Below are 17,527 nucleotides of genomic sequence, written 5' to 3'. Positions count from 1 at the left end.
CTTTGGGTCATGCCACAGCATTTCAATGGGGTTCAAGTCTGGACTTTGACTTGGCCACTCCTGAACGTGTATTTTATTCTTCTGAAACCATTCTGAAATTGATTTACTTCTGTGTTTTGGATCATTGTCTTGTTGCATCATCCATCCTCTTTTTAGCTACTAAATGTTTGAATTCATTCTTCCATTAATGATTGCAAGTTGTCCAGGCCCTGAGGCAGAAAAACAGCCCCAAATCATGATGGTCCCTCCACCGTGCTACACGGTGGGGATCAGGTGTTAATGTTGGTGAGCTGTTCCATTTTTCCTCCACACATGACGTTGTGTGTTCCTCCCAAACAATTCAACTTTGGTTTCATCAGTCCACAAAATATTTTGCCAATACTTCTGTGGAGTGTCCAAGTACCTTTTTGTGAACATTAAACGATCAATATGTTTTTTTAGACAGCAGTGGCTTCCTACGTGGAGTCCTCCCATGAAAACCATTCTTGGTCATAGTTTTACATATACAGTGGTACCTCTACATACGATCGCTTCGACACACGAACTTTTCGACATCCGACGTAAAATTCGACTCGCCATTTGTTTCTACATCCGACGACATGCTCGAAATACGACGACAATGGCAGCACCGCAGACGAATGCACGGCGGATTTTCTTGTGTGACAAATCAACACAGGTTTCAGAAAAGGTTGGTACAGGTGGTGAAACAAGGAAAAAGTTGATGCTTACCTTCGAAATGAAGATGCAAATGACAGAAAAATATGAGCGTGGGGTGGGCATCCGTGAAATGGCTCAACAATACATCTCCACGGTCCTCCTCCGACCATCGTTCGCCAGTCTTTATAAATTAAGCTGACAATTCTTATTGTCTCCAAAGAAATCGCCAGCTTCGCCACGTTTTCATCATTTCTTTTACAACTTATTCAACACAAAACGCCTGCTGACTGCCGCAAATGATGGTGTTCTCAAGAGAACATTCAAAGTGAAAGTGAAACTCAAGCTCACCGGTCTGTTTCTGGCACGTGAGCCCCGTGGTGCGTTCAGGTACACAAAAAAACGTCCGCCTTATTAGAACCCGATTCGTTACACTATTACAGGAATTATTATTATTCTTTTTATTACATTATTCCAATTTTGATTTATAATTTATTTGTTTTGCTACGTGTAATTGCCATTTGTAATAGCACCAGCAGTATTTTTTAAGGATTTAGTGCAGGTTTTTGGGCTGTGGAACGAATTAATGGAATTATAATGTATTCCTATGGGAAAATCCTGCTCGACATACGACCATTTCGACTTACAAACAAGGTCCTGGAACGGATTAACTTCGTATGTAGAGGTACCACTGTAGTTGATGCGTGCACATAGATATTGGACAGTGCCAGTGATTTCTGTAAGTCTTTAGCAAACACTTTTTTTTTTTAACCTCAATGAGTACTCTGCGTTGAACTCTCCATTTGTAGACAACTTTGTATCCTTTGCCAGCTTTATACAAATCAACAATCCTTGATTGCAGGTCTTCAGACAGCTCTTTTGAGCGAGCCATGATGAACACCAGACAATGCTTCTCATCAAGACAATTCTTACCAGGTGTGTGTTTTATAGTGGGCAGGGCAGCGTTAAACCACTCATCAGTGATTAGGCACACACCAGACTTAAATTGTTTGGTACAAATTGGTTTCAATTGTTCTTTTTGTCTCCTTAGACATAGGGTTCACTTACTCATTTTGCATGTGACCTCAGGGAAACATACTTTTTGACGCATGAGAATAAGATGTATTTGCACACCCACTCATTAGGTGGCAGTGGCATTTTCACAGTGTGCACAGTATTTTTGAACAAAATTATGGCACACAAAAAAGAATACAGAAGGAGACGAGGAAAGACCAGTCTGTTTGCTGTGTCTAAAAATGTTTGCAGCGGACAGCGGGAAGCAGAATCAATTAAGACGTTACTTAGAGACATTAGATGTTGTGAACGGCAATCCGTTGATGCGGATCCAAATCACAGACCAAGAAACAGAAATAGTGAATGTTTGTATTTAATAAGTACAACAAAGGGAGCACGCCAAAATTGCGAGTATAACAAAGTACAACTAAGGGAGCACGCCTAAAAACGCGAGTATAACAAAGCACAACTAAGAGAGCACGCTATAAGTCGCGAATGTAACAGAGTACAAAAATCTAACTACAAAGTCCACAAGGGCATAAAAGTAAAATGATCAAACCAGGACACGACCGTCGAAACGTCGGGAAGCTCGAAGGATGATGCACACACAGCGGTAAGGAAGGCAAGTAACACGCAAACAAGCAATAGTCCGACACTCGCATACGGCGACAGGAGTCCTTAAATAATGAGCGCTCCTAATGCGCCACAGCTGTGCTGCCACGGCCCCGCCCATCCAGCTGAATCAGATGCTGGAATGAAAAAATAACTGAGAAGGCATACAGATATGACATTTGACCTCGATCACATTGATAAGCTGCTTGATTTTTTTTTCAGCGAAAACGTGCCGAATATTGCCAGCAATCATCCCTCTTTGTCAATGTTACAGCAGTAAACCAGCATGCACTGTTAGCATGCTCAGCGCAAAATACCCCCTCACCACAGCAAAGGAGCTGATACTGCCTGCAGCAAAAATAAAAATGGTCCCTCTGTCCAATGACGCTGTCGTTTAATTTGAATATGTTATTATTGATTGATTTGATTATGTTTTATTTTTCAGTATTAAATGGTCAAAAATTGTACCTTGGGTGTAATTTTACAGTTTGGATGTGACTTTTTTTGCGCCTTAACTCTTTTCTGTGATAGACAAAACAATGTTAATAAAGTTAAACTTTATTCTAAGTTGATTTATATTAGTTTTTTTCCCTTTAATATAAAAAATGACTGTTATGCAGATGTGTACTTACAATAATAATTTTAGAGACAAAGTAACAGAAAATAATTGAGAAGCATTGCGTTAGCTAAATTTAGTTAACTTCATGGCTTCGTTCACTGTTTGTTGTAGGAGTGCACTAACAAAGTGACGTTTCCTCTTTTTAAGTGAGCATAGCATCCTGATGAGCCCCTTGAACTTATTATTATTATTTTTTTTTTTTCATGGAACATTTTTAGAACGGACACCTTAGTATCCCAACCATGTGCTTTGCTGTAGTGTTGAACCCATATGCTTTTGCCTGGCTAGCTTTCAACAATTTACAAAATGTATTTCAATATAACCCTCCGCAGCATATTGTAAACCCTTTTGCTTCAATCAGTAGAATGATGCACTGCCATTGCTCTAAAATAAATCACTTAACACACTCCGGTATACATCTGCCTGCAAAAGCTTGTGCCGTTGGAGTCAGGGAGCTTGTTGGCTTATCAATCGTAACTAAGGGGAGTGGATCTTTTGCGTTAGGTCAATAAACAAAAATAGCCAGGTCCCTTTAGACACCTCCCACCCCGCCCACAGATTATTCTCCCTCCTGCCCTCTGTGAGGCGTTACAAAATCCTTAAGACATGGACCCTTCCTCAGAGCTGTGTATTTGGTGAGCTCCTGCTGACCTCCACACACACTACAATACACTAGTTTACACAACATAGATACTGTTTAATCTTATTTTGCACACTTATGCATTTAGTGTAATTTATCATTGCACATTCCTTGCTTTATGTGAATAGTTTCCGCACTTATATCTTAAGTTATTGTTTTAATAATGCTATTTAATCTCATGTTATTTTTAATGTCTTTATTCGCAGTTGTATTGCACTTTCAGCTCTTTATTTGCAGTTAATGTTCGATACAAACTGCATTTAGTTACACTATACTTGTACATGTGCAATAACAATAAAGTTTAATATGAATCTGACATGTTGATGTAATGTTACACAGGTGACTTATATTCATTTACAATACGTACAGCATGAACATTCTTATTTGAATAATTACTGTATATTAGACACAGTCAACTGTATGGTCATCATTAAAAAGAGGATTGTGCATACACACAAATTCACATCCAAGCTCATTGACGTCATGAGTGCAAAACGTTGTGATGTAACTAGGCCACGGAAATGCAGACTAAACAATAGTTGCCGGATCCTAAAGGTCTGGTTGCAGTGTAAAATCAATAAGATTTAACAAATCAAATAGCACATCACCGGAAAAACAATCCTTCTTTTGTGATGGAAATAGCCTGTCAGATGTTTCTTGGTGCAGTAGCTGAACTCTGACAAAGAGGATGCTGTGTGCAAGAGATATCGGTCATCAGTGCCGTTGATGATGAAGCGTCTCTGTGACTCTGTGCACCCCAGCTGGGGAGATCACCCAGTGACGTCAATAAAATGAGCAGGACAGAGCCAGATGGCCACTGATACTGCCTGTGTAATCAAAATGAAAATTCACATAGATTGAGGTTTACGCAACATGCACCACTCAAAACCGAATGGTAATTGTAAAATAACAATGATATAAAAATGTTCATTTTCAAACTCTGCTTTTGGCAAAGATTGTTACATTTGCAGCAATTCCAACATTGCAAACCTTTGGCATTCTAGCTGTTAATTTGTGGAGGTGATATGGATAAATTTCACCCCAAACTACCAGATGCCCCTCCAATAAACTGGATTGGTTTGTAATGTTTACAGTGCTAGCCAAAAGTAGTGGCACCCCTGCCATTTGTCAGACAATGCTCAATTTCTCCCAGAAAATAATCCATCCATCCATCTGTCCGTCCGTCCGTCCGTCCGTCCATCCGTCATCTTCCGCTTGCTCCGGGGTCGCGTCGCGGGGGCAGCAGCTTTAACAGGGAAGCCCAGACTTCCCTCTCGACGGGATCCCAAGGCATTCCCTGGCTAGCCGAGAGACATAGTCTCTCCAGCAAGTCCTGGGTCGTCCCTGGGGCCTCCCGCTGGTGGGACATGCCTGGAACACCTCTCCGGGGAGGCGTCCAGGAGGCATCCAAACCAGATGCCTGAGCCACCCCAGTTGGATCCTCTCAACACGGAGGAGTAGCGGTTCAACGCCGATTCCCTCCCGGATGACCGAGCTTCTCACCCTATCTCTAAGGGAGAGCCTGGACACCCTGCAGAGGAAACTTATTTCGGCCGCTTGTATCTGGGATCTTGTTCTTTCGGTCACGACCCACAGCTCGTGACCATAGGTGAGAGTAGGAACGTGGATCGAGTGGTAAATCGAGAGCTTTGCCTTTCGGCTCGGCTCCTTCTTCACCACTATGGACCAATGCAGTGTCCGCATTACTGCAGACGCTGCACCGATCCGCCTGTCGATCTCTTGCTCCCTTCTACCCTCACACGTGAACAAGACCCCAAGATACCTGAACTCCTCCACTTGGGGCAGGATCTCATCCCCGACCCGGAGAGAGCACTCCACCCTTTTCCGACTGAGGCTCATGATCTCGGATTTAGCGGTGCTGATCTTCATTCCAACTGCTTCACACTCGGCTGCGAACCGCTCCAGTGAGAGATGGAGGTCACGGCTTGATGAAGCCAACAGCACCACATCATCTGCAAAAAGCAGAGATTCAATGCTGAGGTCACCCAACCGGACCCCCCTCAACGCTTCGGCTGCGCCTAGAAATTCTTTCCATAAAAATTATGAACAGAATCGGTGACTAAGGGCAGCCTTGGCGGAGTCAAATCCTCACTGGGAACGAATTCGACTTACTGCCGGCAATGTGGACCAAACTGCGGAACAGCCCTTAACAAGGGGCTCGGTAACCCGTACTCCCGGAGCACCCCCCACAGGACTCCCCGAGGCACACAGTCAAACGCCTTCGCCAGATCCACAAAACACATGTATACTGGCTGACCCTGCCGAGGGTGTAGAGCTGGTCCACTGTTCCACGGCCGGGACGAAAGCAACGCTGCTCCTCCTGAATCCGAGATTCGACTTCTCGACGGACCCTCCTCTCCAGCACCCCTAAATAGACTTTACCAGGGAGGCTGAGGAGTGTGATCCCTCTATAATTGGAACACACCCCTCGGTCCCGATTCTTAAAAAGGGGAACCACCACACCGGTCTGCCAATCCAGAGGCACTGTCCACTGTTGGAGCCAGGCCTGGAGGTGGGGCTCGAAGGCAAGCGTCTGGTGGCCGGGCCTTTCCCCATGGGGCCCGGCCGGGTACAGCCCGAAAAGGCAACGTGGGTTCCCCTTTCCATGGGCTCACCATCTGTGGGATGGGCCAAATGGGTCGGGTGCGCAGGGAGTTGGCCGGCAGCCAAAGGCGGGGACCATGGCGGTCTAGCCCCCAGCTGCAGAGGCTAACCCAGAAAATGATTGCAATTACAAATGCTTTGGTAGTAATATCTTCATTTATTTTGCTTACATTGAAAAAACACAATAGAGAATGAAAAAAAAAATTAAATCATTATCATTTTACACAAAACTCCAAAAATGGACCGGACCAAAAGTCTTGGCACCCTCAGCCTAATACTTGGTAGCACAACCTTTAGACAAAATAACTGTGAACAACCGCTTCTGGTATCCTCTGGAAGACCCATGACTTCTAAGGGAGACCCAGCTTTCTCAAACTGGGCCCACATTATGCTGCAAAATTTGTTGGTAGTCTTCAGACTTCATAATGCCATGCACACGGTCAAGCAGTCCAGTGCCAGAGGTAGCGAAGCAACCCAAAAAAATATCAGGGAACATCCGCCATGTTTGACTGTGGGGACCGTGTTCTTTTCTTTGAAGGGCCTCGGATTTTTCTCTGTAAACTCTATGTCGATGCCTTTTTCCAAAAAGCTCTACTCATCTGACCAGAGAACATTCTTCCAAAACGTTTTTGGCTTTCTCAGGTAAATATTGGCAAACTCCAGCCTGGCTTTTTTATTTCTCTGGGTCAGAAGTAGGGTCTTCCTGGGTATCCTACCATGGAGTCTCTTTTCATTCAGATGCCGACGGATAGTACGGGTTGACACTGTTGTAACCTCGGACTGCAGGACAGCTTGAATGTGTTTGGATGTTAGTCGAGGCTCTTTATCCACCATCCGCACAATCTTTCGTTGAAATCTCTCGTCAATTTTTCTTTTCCATCCAAATCTAGGGAGGTTAGCCACAGTGCCATGGGCTTTACACTGATTAATGACACTTGCCACGTTTACATGGAGCCAAATATTCCAATTACAATCGGAATATTTGTTCAAACCGAATAAATGTGTTCCATATAAACACCTCATTCGGAATGAACAGGCCCAAACCGAATGGAATTTCATTCCGATTCACAGGGGTGGAATATTCCTTTTCCCAAACCGATTAGAAGTAAAATTATATCATGTAAACAGGGAAGCGGAATGGTGTCTGGTTGCGTTCTTTCTGCACATGCTCCGTACTGACGTGGTGACGTCACTTTGTGACGTAAGTAACGTCACTCGCAACATGGCTTCCAAGCACAGCGCACCTAAGTCCGGCGGAAAGATTGTATTTAATTCAAACTTTAAAAGAATTGAATATAATTGCTCGCTTAGACGGGCGTAAAACGAGGAACAGTGAACTATTTAAAAAAGTTCACGAGAGGTTACACGAAGCCGGAATAGACCGGAGCGTTGACCAGATTAGAAACCGGTGGAAAACCGGCTACTACAAGGCAAAAGAGCAAAACAGCAGAAGCGGATACGACCCCACAAACACAACAAGTGGGTTAAAGTTAAAACAGCAGCACTCCGACGATCGATCTCCATGTTTTGCAACGTGACGCTTTGTTTTGATTAATCTGCGCATGTCAGACGGCAGTTGTCAAATGTCCTTTCGGAATAAAGGCAGTCACATGTAAATGCTGGATCGGAATAGATGAAGTGACATGTAAACAGCTGATCTGAAATTTCCATTCGGAATGATTTGAATCGGTATGAATAAAAATCAGCATGTAAACGTGGCTACTGAGCCCCATGCTTCCTCACAATTTTGCTTCTCAAGTCCTCAGACAGTTCTTTGGTCTTCTTTTTTTCTCCATGCTCAATGTGGTACACAGAAGGACACAGGACAGAGGTTGAGTCAACTCTAATCTGTTTAAACTGGCTGTAGCTGGGATTTAGTTATTGCCACCACCTGTTATGTGCCACAGGTAACTAACAGGTGCTGTTAATTACACAAATTAGAGAAACATCACATGATTTTTTAAAGGGTGCCAATACATTTGTCCGGCCAATTTTTGGAGTTTTGTGTATAAATGATAATGATACCCCCCCCCCCCCCCCCCCAATTCTCTTTTATGTTTTTTCATTCAATAAATGAAGATTTTACTACCAAAGCATTTGTAATTGCAATCATTTTCTGGGAGAAAATGAGCATTATCTGACAGAATTGCAGGGGTGCCAATACCTCTCGCCAGCACTGTATGTTAGGCCTGCTGCACAATAAGTAGAACACAATCCTTAAATATTCCGTATTTTAGTTTCAGCTTTTCCCTTCAGCGGTCGCCACAGCGACTCAGTTGACTCCATTTAAACCTGTCCTCTACATCCTCTGCTCTCACATCACCTACCTTCATGTCCTCTTTAACTACATCCATAAACCTCCTCATTGGTCGTCCTCTAGACCTCCTGCCAGGCATATGGAAATTCAGCATCCTTTTGCCAGTATACATTGAAAACAATTCAAGTTTGAGGACGCAACCTTCGAAATTTCCAAGCCCCTCACCATTATCGCTGTCTTGTGATTGCCAGAGTGTGCAGTGAGTGAAGCAAGGCATGTTCTTCCCACCTAGCAATCATCATCGAGTTTGCAACGGCGTCACCACCGCCTTCCCTCCTCCCCCCTCCCACTCTGCTGTCTGCAGGGTAGGCAGGCGGACAAGTGACAAAATCAGACAACTCACACTTCATTCAACCAAATTGTAGTAACACGCCACTTCTCATCCTCAGTAACGGTAAAGACGGTGTTGCAAAGATGGGAAAATTGATTAACTAAATTACTCACTACTGGAAAAAAAATAACACCATTAGAAACCCCGTTATAGTCTAACGCCTTTATTAATAACACTGTTCAACGGTACTGTATATTGACACATTAAGATATTTTAAAGTCTTTAATAAACCTAAGATTTGAAAACAAAATATACAGAAGTAGGTAGAGTAGCCAAAAGTTTTACTCAAAAGTAAGTAGGGTTACGTAAAATAATACTACTAGTAAAAGTAGTCATCCAAAAAAATGAATCCAAAAAACTCAACTACAAGTTAATAAAGTACTCAGTGTGAAGAATACTCAAGGAATGACTAACTGCTAACAATGCTGATAATTTTGGAAACAATGGTACATATTTTTTTCTCGGCACAACTTCATATATATGAACTGTTATTATATTGTACTATAACCTATTACGTGACCATATTAGTCCAAAAAAATGAAAAAGAAACCATCAAATTCCAACTAGAAAAATCTATAGAAATGAAACATCACCCTTTCAAAGAGGATGATTGCCTTCTATTGGAGAAAACAGTTCCTAAAATGAAATTGAAATGATAATTTCTCCTGTTTTCTGTGGTCTATCGATGCAAAGTAAAAACTGGGAGAGGTTGAAATCTGCGTTTTCGAGTGAAATAGTTTTATTTTTTATTGTGCTTTAAAGACGCCATATGATCGAACAGGCCAGACTGATCGTAAGACTTCCAACTTCGATCTTGTGAGTTGTCAAGTGACTGTATTGTTACTTCCGATTGGTATAATCGAGTCATGTGATTACTGTTGCTGCGTCTCATTGGTGAAACCGGTAGCGCCACTCTGGGCATCTCTGGCAAAAATTATGTAAAATCTAATATGTAGAAAAAGACGAAAAATATAATGAAACTAGTGTAGCCCGGAGTAGCAGGGAAAGAGAGGCGTTTCTTCTTCACAAATTTACTCAAGTGAAAGTAAAAAGTACTGCGTGGTAAACTACTCTTCGAAATACAAGTATAACCCTTTTCTATTTCTACCAACCTCTGAAAATATGTGTTTTGCAAACAGAACAGGGCAGATTTACTTTAAAAGCAAATATAATCCTGATCCAATGGGATACAAATATGACTCACCACTAAAAGTGCAAAAAGGATGACTCCGCAGCTCCATGCATCTGCTTTCCGGCCATCATACTTCTCCCCCTAGAAGATATACAATGAAACATAAGAAACTGCAAAAGAGCATGAAACATAAATTCTAATTTGTGTCTTGGCACCATCACGTTTTAGTCACAAAACGTGTTCACTTATTATGTCATATAAAAACAATCAGACATATACAGTGATCCCTCGCTACTTAGCGCTTCAAACATCGCGCCCCCAGTCCATCGCGGATTTTTTTCCACTTAAATTTTTTTTTATGGATATGTCCCAACTAATCACCTAAAGTGTTATGAAAAAGTATCTGAACCTTTTGGAATTTCTGACATTTCTGTATAAAATCACTATCAAATGTGATCTGAGCTTTGTCAAAATCACACAGATGAAAAAAACAGCGTCTGCTTTAACTAAAATCACCCAAACATTTATAGGTTTTCATGTTTTGATGAGGATAGTGCAAACAATGACAGAGGGGGTGTAAGTAAGTGAACCCTCTGCCTAAGGAGACTTAACACTAGAAGTCCCAGAGAATTCATGTACTCCTAATAGTCCCAAGCAATGGCCGATTTGGCCTCTTCCCCGGAAAAACCCAGAGGTGGCCAAAATGACCCAAGTGCTTTTGAATTGGAAAGTCGTTGTCCGACAGACAAAAGCCATTCATATAGACCCCACTCACATGACGTCACAACCACGCCTCCGCGCCATATTGTCCGTCAGCTCTACGTGTTTACGCATTACCGCTACGTAAATTCCTCCTATTATGGCGTGTTTTTCTGCTTGTTAACATTAATAATCAAAATAGTGAAGGCGTGTGTGGTGGTTGGTTGCAGTAACAGAGAAGATAGACGGAGAGACTTGAAGTTCTACCGTATTCCGAGAGACCCAGAGAGGAGAGCGAGATGGACTGCTGCAATTTGACGAGAAAACTGGGCACCAAACGATCACCACAGATTATGTAGTAGTCATTTTATATCTGGTAAGATGCATTTAATATATGTTTTGAGGGTTTTGGGCTGACAACCACAATTGAGATCATTGCGAGGCTAATCGCCGACAACATACAGTTTCAAATTCAAGATGCTTATTTCTTCCACCATCATTATTTTTTGAATAATATTTAGCTGGTAACAAGTGAAAGAAGCTGGCCTCGTCTACGGATCATCAGTTAAACAGGGGTGTCCAAACTTTTTGCAAAGGGGGCCAGATTTGGTGTGGTAAAAACGTGGGGGGCTACCTTGGCTGATTTATGTAGAACAATATATTTAAACAAATTTTAGCAAGCCCTTCTGTGTGTCACATTTGCTTTATTATTATTTTTTTTTAATTCATAATTTCAACAATCTCGCCTTTCTTTCGACACTCGGGCTCTTGCGAAATACTGCTGCTGTGAAAATAAACTAGCTTCAAGTTGCTTTCATTTCTCGCTGCGTATCTTCCCTTTAATGTTGTCGTACATGTCAGCCTGTCTTGTTAGGTAATATTGCGTCACATCGAACTCTTTGAAAACAGCTACTGTCTCTTTGCAAATGAGGCAGATACAGTTGTTGCGTATTTCATTGAAGAAATAGTCCAATATCCACCTATCCTTGAAGCGTCGGCCATCGCAGTCAACTTCTTTTTTATTGATTGTCGCCATTGTAGAAAATTGGAAGTAAAGGGTCACACGGGGTAATGTTGCTTAGAGTGCTGCTCTTAAAGTTTTTAAAAGTTTCGTGAGAATAGGCTGAGTTTCTGTGGACAAGATAGTTGTAGATATCTGGGTAGCAGATGTCAGGCAGAGATGGCGAAGACAGCGGGTCGAAAAATATCGATTTAGGCATCAAATATGGATCTGGCGAATGGATCGACCGAAGCTTTTCCACATAACGCCATTTATGCAACACATCCAATGAGTTTAGAGCGTCTGAAAGCACCGGAGCTTCCATGAATTGCACTATAAATTGCACGATAAATTGAGACCATTGAGAATACGGACACACAATGAAGGACAATATGGTGGCACAATACAGCGACACGTCATTGTGTGACATTGGTGAGTGGGGTCTATATGGGAATATTAGGAGTATTTGTCTTGGGGAAAGGCCGATTCGGCCTTTGCTGGGTTTTCTAGTGTTAAAGAGCAATTGAAACCAATTTTTATCAAACAATTTAAGTCAGGTGTGTGCCTAATTACTGATGAGTGGTTTAAATGCTGCCCTGCCCACTAAAAAATGCACACCTGGTAAGAATTTTCTTGATGAGAAGCATTGCCTAATCTGCATCATGGCTCAGTCAAAATGGCTGTCTGAAAACCTGCGATCAAGGATTGTTGATTTGTATGCAGCTGGGAAAGGATACCAAACCATCTCTAAAAGTCTGGATGTTCATCAATCGACAGTCAGAAAAGTTGTCTACAAATGGAGAGAGTTTGGCATTGTTGCTTCTCTCCGAAGGAGTGGCCGTCCACCAAAGATGACGCCAAGAGTTCAGCGCAGAATACTCAGAGAGGTAAAGAACCATATCTCCGTGCACAAATCAACTATATGTAAGACTATGGCCAAGAATGATGTTCATGGGAGGACACCATGGAGGAAGCCACTGCTGTCTAAAGTTGTTCGTTTAATGTTCGCAAGAAGGCGCTTGGACACGCCACAGAAGTTTTTGCAAAATATTTTGTGGACTGATGAAACCAAAGTTGATTTGTTTGGGAGTAACAGATGACATCATGTGTGGAGGGAAAATGGAACAGCTCACTAACATCAACACCTCATCCCCACCGTGAAGCATGGTGGAGGGAGCATCATGATTTGGGGCTGTTTTGATACCTCAGGGCCTGGACAACTTGCAATCATTAATGGAAGATTGAATTCAAAAGTTTATCAGGATGTTTTGCAGGAAAACCTGTGGGCGCCTGTCAGACAGTTGAAGCTAAAAAACAGGATGGATGCTGCAACAAGACAATGATCCAAAACACAGAAGTGATTAACCTCAGAATGGTTTCAGAAGAACAAACTACACGTTCTGGAGTGGCCAAGTCAAAGTCTAGAATTGAACCCCATTAAGATGCTGTGGCATGATCTAAAGCAGGGGTGGGTAAACCGGTCCTCGAGGGCCGCAGTGGGTCCTGGTCTTTGTTCCAACTGATTCAGCACAGACAGTTTAACCAATGAGGTTTCAGTGGAAACAAGAAGCACCTGACTGCAATCAACTGATTGGACTTGTAAGAAACCAGGTTGGTGAAAAGCTGTCCTCATGATGGGTATGAACAAAAACCCGCACCCACTGCGGCCCTTTGTGGAATAGTTTGCCCACCCCTGATCTAAAGACATCGATTCATGCCAGACATCCCAGGAATCTGACTGAACTACAGCAGTTTTGTAGAGAAGAATGGGCCAAGATTAGTCCTGATCGATGTGCCAGACTGATCTGCAGCTACAGGAAGCGTCTCGTTGAAGTTATTGCTGCCAAAGGGGGGGCACAAAATATTAAATATGATGGTTCACTTACTTATTTTTCCCACTTCTGTCATGGTATGCATACTATTCTCATTAAAATATGAAAAATGTTTGGTTGGTTTTAGTTGAGACAGACACTGATTTTTCATCTGTGTGACTTTGATCACATTTGATGGTGATTCTATCCAGAAATGTGAGAAATTCCAAAAGGTTCAGATACTTTTTTTTACCACTGTATATTATTTTTGATCTGGTTTGTTCACATCTTACAAAGGAAACGATTCGATATATGTACTGTATCTTGTACTGTAACGTGCAATATAATTTAGGAACGGTTCTATTTTCAATTTTTTTCCTTTCGTTTCTTTGTTGCATAACCCATTTAGAGGGGGTGTGATGCAATGTTTTGTTACAAGTAATTACTCGTATTACAAATGTGAATGATCCTGTCAGTACAGCAAATGTAGCATTTCCTTCAGACAGCATCTTGTCTAGCTGTTGGCAAGTTTTGGTTGGAAAGTTTTGTTTGTTTAAAGTCTTGTTCGTGTCACTGTGCAAACCTCTTCTCTATCGATGTGTGAGTGTTGAGGTTTGTCATACTGCCAGGGTGTTTCAGCGCAGTTTTACAGTCTTTCCAAAGAGCGACATTAAAACAAAACAAAAAACAACAACAAAAAACAATATTCCATTATTAACACAAAATCTGAATTTCTTCCATTACTTGCCATATCATTATAAATCCCAGACTGCCATCCAATTCAAACTCGCAGCGCTATCTGACATACAGGAAGTGTACAGTAACATTTAAGTAGTACATTCCAGTACTACCAATTACCTTAATACGTAGAGAAAACCCTTACACATTTCAAATTGAAGTATACAAGAGTGTGCGTGTGTGCAACACATATTAACGTGACTTTGTGTTACAATTCATAATAATTAAAATTTAACAAAATACAAACAAGACAATGTGATTGCAACAAACAGTGTTAGTAATATTGTGGTAACAAATCATGTTGCATGTATTCTTTAATTTGCAATGTTGATGTGTTGATTTAATTAATTCATGGACACATGTTGCAGCACTTCATGTATTTATTTTATCCGTCAAGCTCATCCATCAAAGTAGTGGGCGGGACTAACTTTGATCTAAGTCTAATTGATTGCTGTCTTCTGAAGTCTTTTAAAACATGGCGGCTACGGAGGATCACAGACTTCATAATGAATTGACGGGACACGGAGCGCGGGCCGATAAATAGGCGGCCTGCATTGCTGGCGAGGCTGTCAAAGCTGACCGAGTGGAATCACAGACAAAAAATTTTTTTTGTTGAAAATTCTTGTGAATAAATGTTTAAATCCCCGAATTCTTTATACATATGGACGTAAAACAGTCTCAGTTCTTAGTTAAAAGGGAAAAAAAAAAAAGTGCAGTCAGGATTTATTTTACGTAAAAATGTCGGAGTACAACGCTAGTCTGTTAGTGAATGTGGACAGCTGGCGCCTTATGTAAACAGAGCTTTTCCAGTGAAAATTCTTGTGAATAAATGCTTAAATCCCTGAATTCTTTATAGATATGGACGTAAAACAATCTCGGTTCTTGGTTAAAAGCAAAAAACCGTGCAGGTACCATTTATTTTACGTACATATTGCAAACTATGAGGCTCGTCAGTAAGGAAATTAACAGCCGTTATATGTAAACAATGAGTTTTTCGCGTTGAAAATTCTTGTGAATAAATGTTTAAATACCTGAATTTATTATAGATATGGACGTAAAACACTCTCGGTTCTTGGTTAAAAGCAAAAAAAAAAACCACACAAAAAAACGTGCTGTTACCTTTTATTTAATGTAAATATGTCGAAGTACAATGCTAGTCTGTTAGTGAATGTAGCTAGTGGCCGCCTTATGTAAACAGCTTTTCCGGTGAAAATTCTTGTGAATAAATGCTTAAATCCCCGAATTCTTTATAGATATGGACGTAAAACTGTCTCGATTCTTGGTAAAAAAAAAAAAACTAAACAAAATAAATGTATTTTACGTAAATATTGCAAACTATGCCATTGCAGTATTGCAGTAGCAGCTAATTTCTCCCATTGATTTTTTTCACAACATTTCAAAATGCATGCATGGTACGAAAAAATATAACAATTACCTTGAATCCTCGAACAAATCACTCCTGAGACAATCCTCCCTGTTTGTATGCGGTACGGCTTTTGTACTTTTTCAACAGAAATCCGGCGTTAGATTGCGGCATGTGTGTGTTTGTGAATAGCTCCTCTTGATGTGGGCGGTCCCCTTACTTGAAGGGGAGGTGCAGTGCATGACCGATCTGACCCGTAAATATCATTATGAAGTCTATGGGAGGATATACATCAACATTCTTGGGCATTGGTTCGAGATATTTTAGGACGTGGATGCAGGACCTGCTGACCAAGAACATATAGTGTGCAAAGCAGAGGAGTTTATTGAAGTTGTTGGCATTGAAACACTTTATGAATTTATGAGCAAAACTTGTTGTCACTCATCTTCCACTTGTTTGACCCAGGTAAAGGAAGCACCACCTAGTGTGTCAGAATATGTTTACTGGCTCTGAATCGATCGTTTACCTAAAATCGACCAGTCTTGGGTTGATGAGCTGGGTAAGCAATCAGGTGTTAGTCCCGCTTCCTGACTTTGATGGATGAGTTTGACGGATAAAATATATTCCTAAAGTGCTGCAACATACAGTATGTCCATGAAATAATTGTTTTTTTGTTTTGTTTTTTACATTAAATGGAGTAGTATTTTAATGAATTAATTACACATTTAATTACATTTGTATTTATTTGATTCCCATTTTAATTAATTAATAATGACACATTTAAATGTTATTTAATCCGTCTCATTTGATCCTCCATAAAAATAGTCTGAGGCCAGAAAAAAAATTAAGTGAATGCTGAGAGGATGCAGCAGTGATGTAACAGCAGCTGCAGGACGTTGGCGCTACTATGACTTCATAAAAGACAGCAAACAGAGAGAGGGCAAAGGATAGAGCACTTACCCTGATAACCTCTGGGCAGGCGTAGTGCGGCGATCTGTAAAAGAGGCACAGAGGGGTTGATGCTGGAGAGGACTCAAAGTGGTCCACTAAATCACACATCATTCTCACTCAGAGGGAACACAGCCAGCAGCCAACAAACTGAAGAAGAAATTACCTTCTAGCGCTACATAGAAAAACTTCCGCTACATACCCCTATCTTGGTTTCTTTCCAGCACAATATTACATAACATTGGGATTATCAATTACGGTGGTTAAACAAAACTAAATACAATATTGCTTGCCTAATGTAACATATGGGTTGGTTTGAATTATGTACATTCACATTTTTCTTTTTTATTTAAATCATTGTCTGATTAAATATTGTGTTCTACTCGATATATGCTTAAAAACTTTAACATATAAAAATATTTCACATATATATATTTTTCCTTTTTTTGTACAACACCCCCCCTGTCTTAGCAGAGAATGGTTTGACCCCGCTCTGGTGCACTCAAGGCTCCACTACGTACATAGCAGCCTATTGAGCTGCGGTATGACAAGACATGCTACTTGCGTTGAGCCAAGGAGAGAGAAGGTGATGGGAGATCAGGGATATATGTTAGTCTGTGAGGAGTTGGTGCACGAGGCTGAACAGGTGGAAGTACACTGGTTGGCTGTTTGCCCTCCGCTAGCTCTCTGATTGGTTGGCTTCGTGACACGTTAGTAGCGTGTGCTCAACTGAGCGCGCAGAGAAAAAAAACTGATAAGCGCAGGAGTCGAGAAATTTAGCGAGATCAGGAGGTGTGCTCAAAATCCATTTTTGCTCGCTCAGAATGGAGGCAGCACAGGTGTGCAGAAATTGAGCGAGAGCAGGAGGGGAGTTTTCTGCGCTCAAAATCCATTATTGCTCGCTCAGAATAGAGCACACAGGGCAGACTTAACAACCTAGCTATGCTCTCCATTAAGCGTGAGCTTGTTCAAAAACTGGATTTCACTGGTGTTATAAATGACTTTGCCGTCAAAAAAATCTAGG

The 17,527-nt window shown here is 41.4% G+C and overlaps 1 protein-coding gene across 7 annotated transcripts in view; it reads right to left on the bottom strand.

Annotated features, from left to right (window-relative positions):
• The window catches only part of LOC130917518 (serine/threonine-protein kinase BRSK2-like), a 288,068-nt gene that overhangs the window by 154,829 nt on the left and 115,712 nt on the right, over positions 1–17,527 (bottom strand). For 6 of the 7 annotated variants that reach the window (XM_057839011.1, XM_057839021.1, XM_057839049.1 and 3 more), the window contains exons 6-7: positions 16,516–16,549; positions 10,017–10,085 (exon numbers count right to left, since the gene is read on the bottom strand). In XM_057839011.1, coding sequence (XP_057694994.1) covers positions 10,017–10,085; positions 16,516–16,549 — 103 coding nt within the window. Of the gene's footprint in view, positions 1–729; positions 921–10,016; positions 10,086–16,515; positions 16,550–17,527 lie in introns of those variants that run through there. The other variant, XM_057839058.1, reaches the window with a different exon arrangement.

Source organism: Corythoichthys intestinalis, chromosome 1, assembly GCF_030265065.1.
Source record: "Corythoichthys intestinalis isolate RoL2023-P3 chromosome 1, ASM3026506v1, whole genome shotgun sequence".
Lineage (NCBI taxonomy): Eukaryota > Metazoa > Chordata > Actinopteri > Syngnathiformes > Syngnathidae > Corythoichthys > Corythoichthys intestinalis.
Note: the sequence above shows the minus strand (reverse complement) of the source record. Positions and strands in the feature narration are given on the sequence as shown.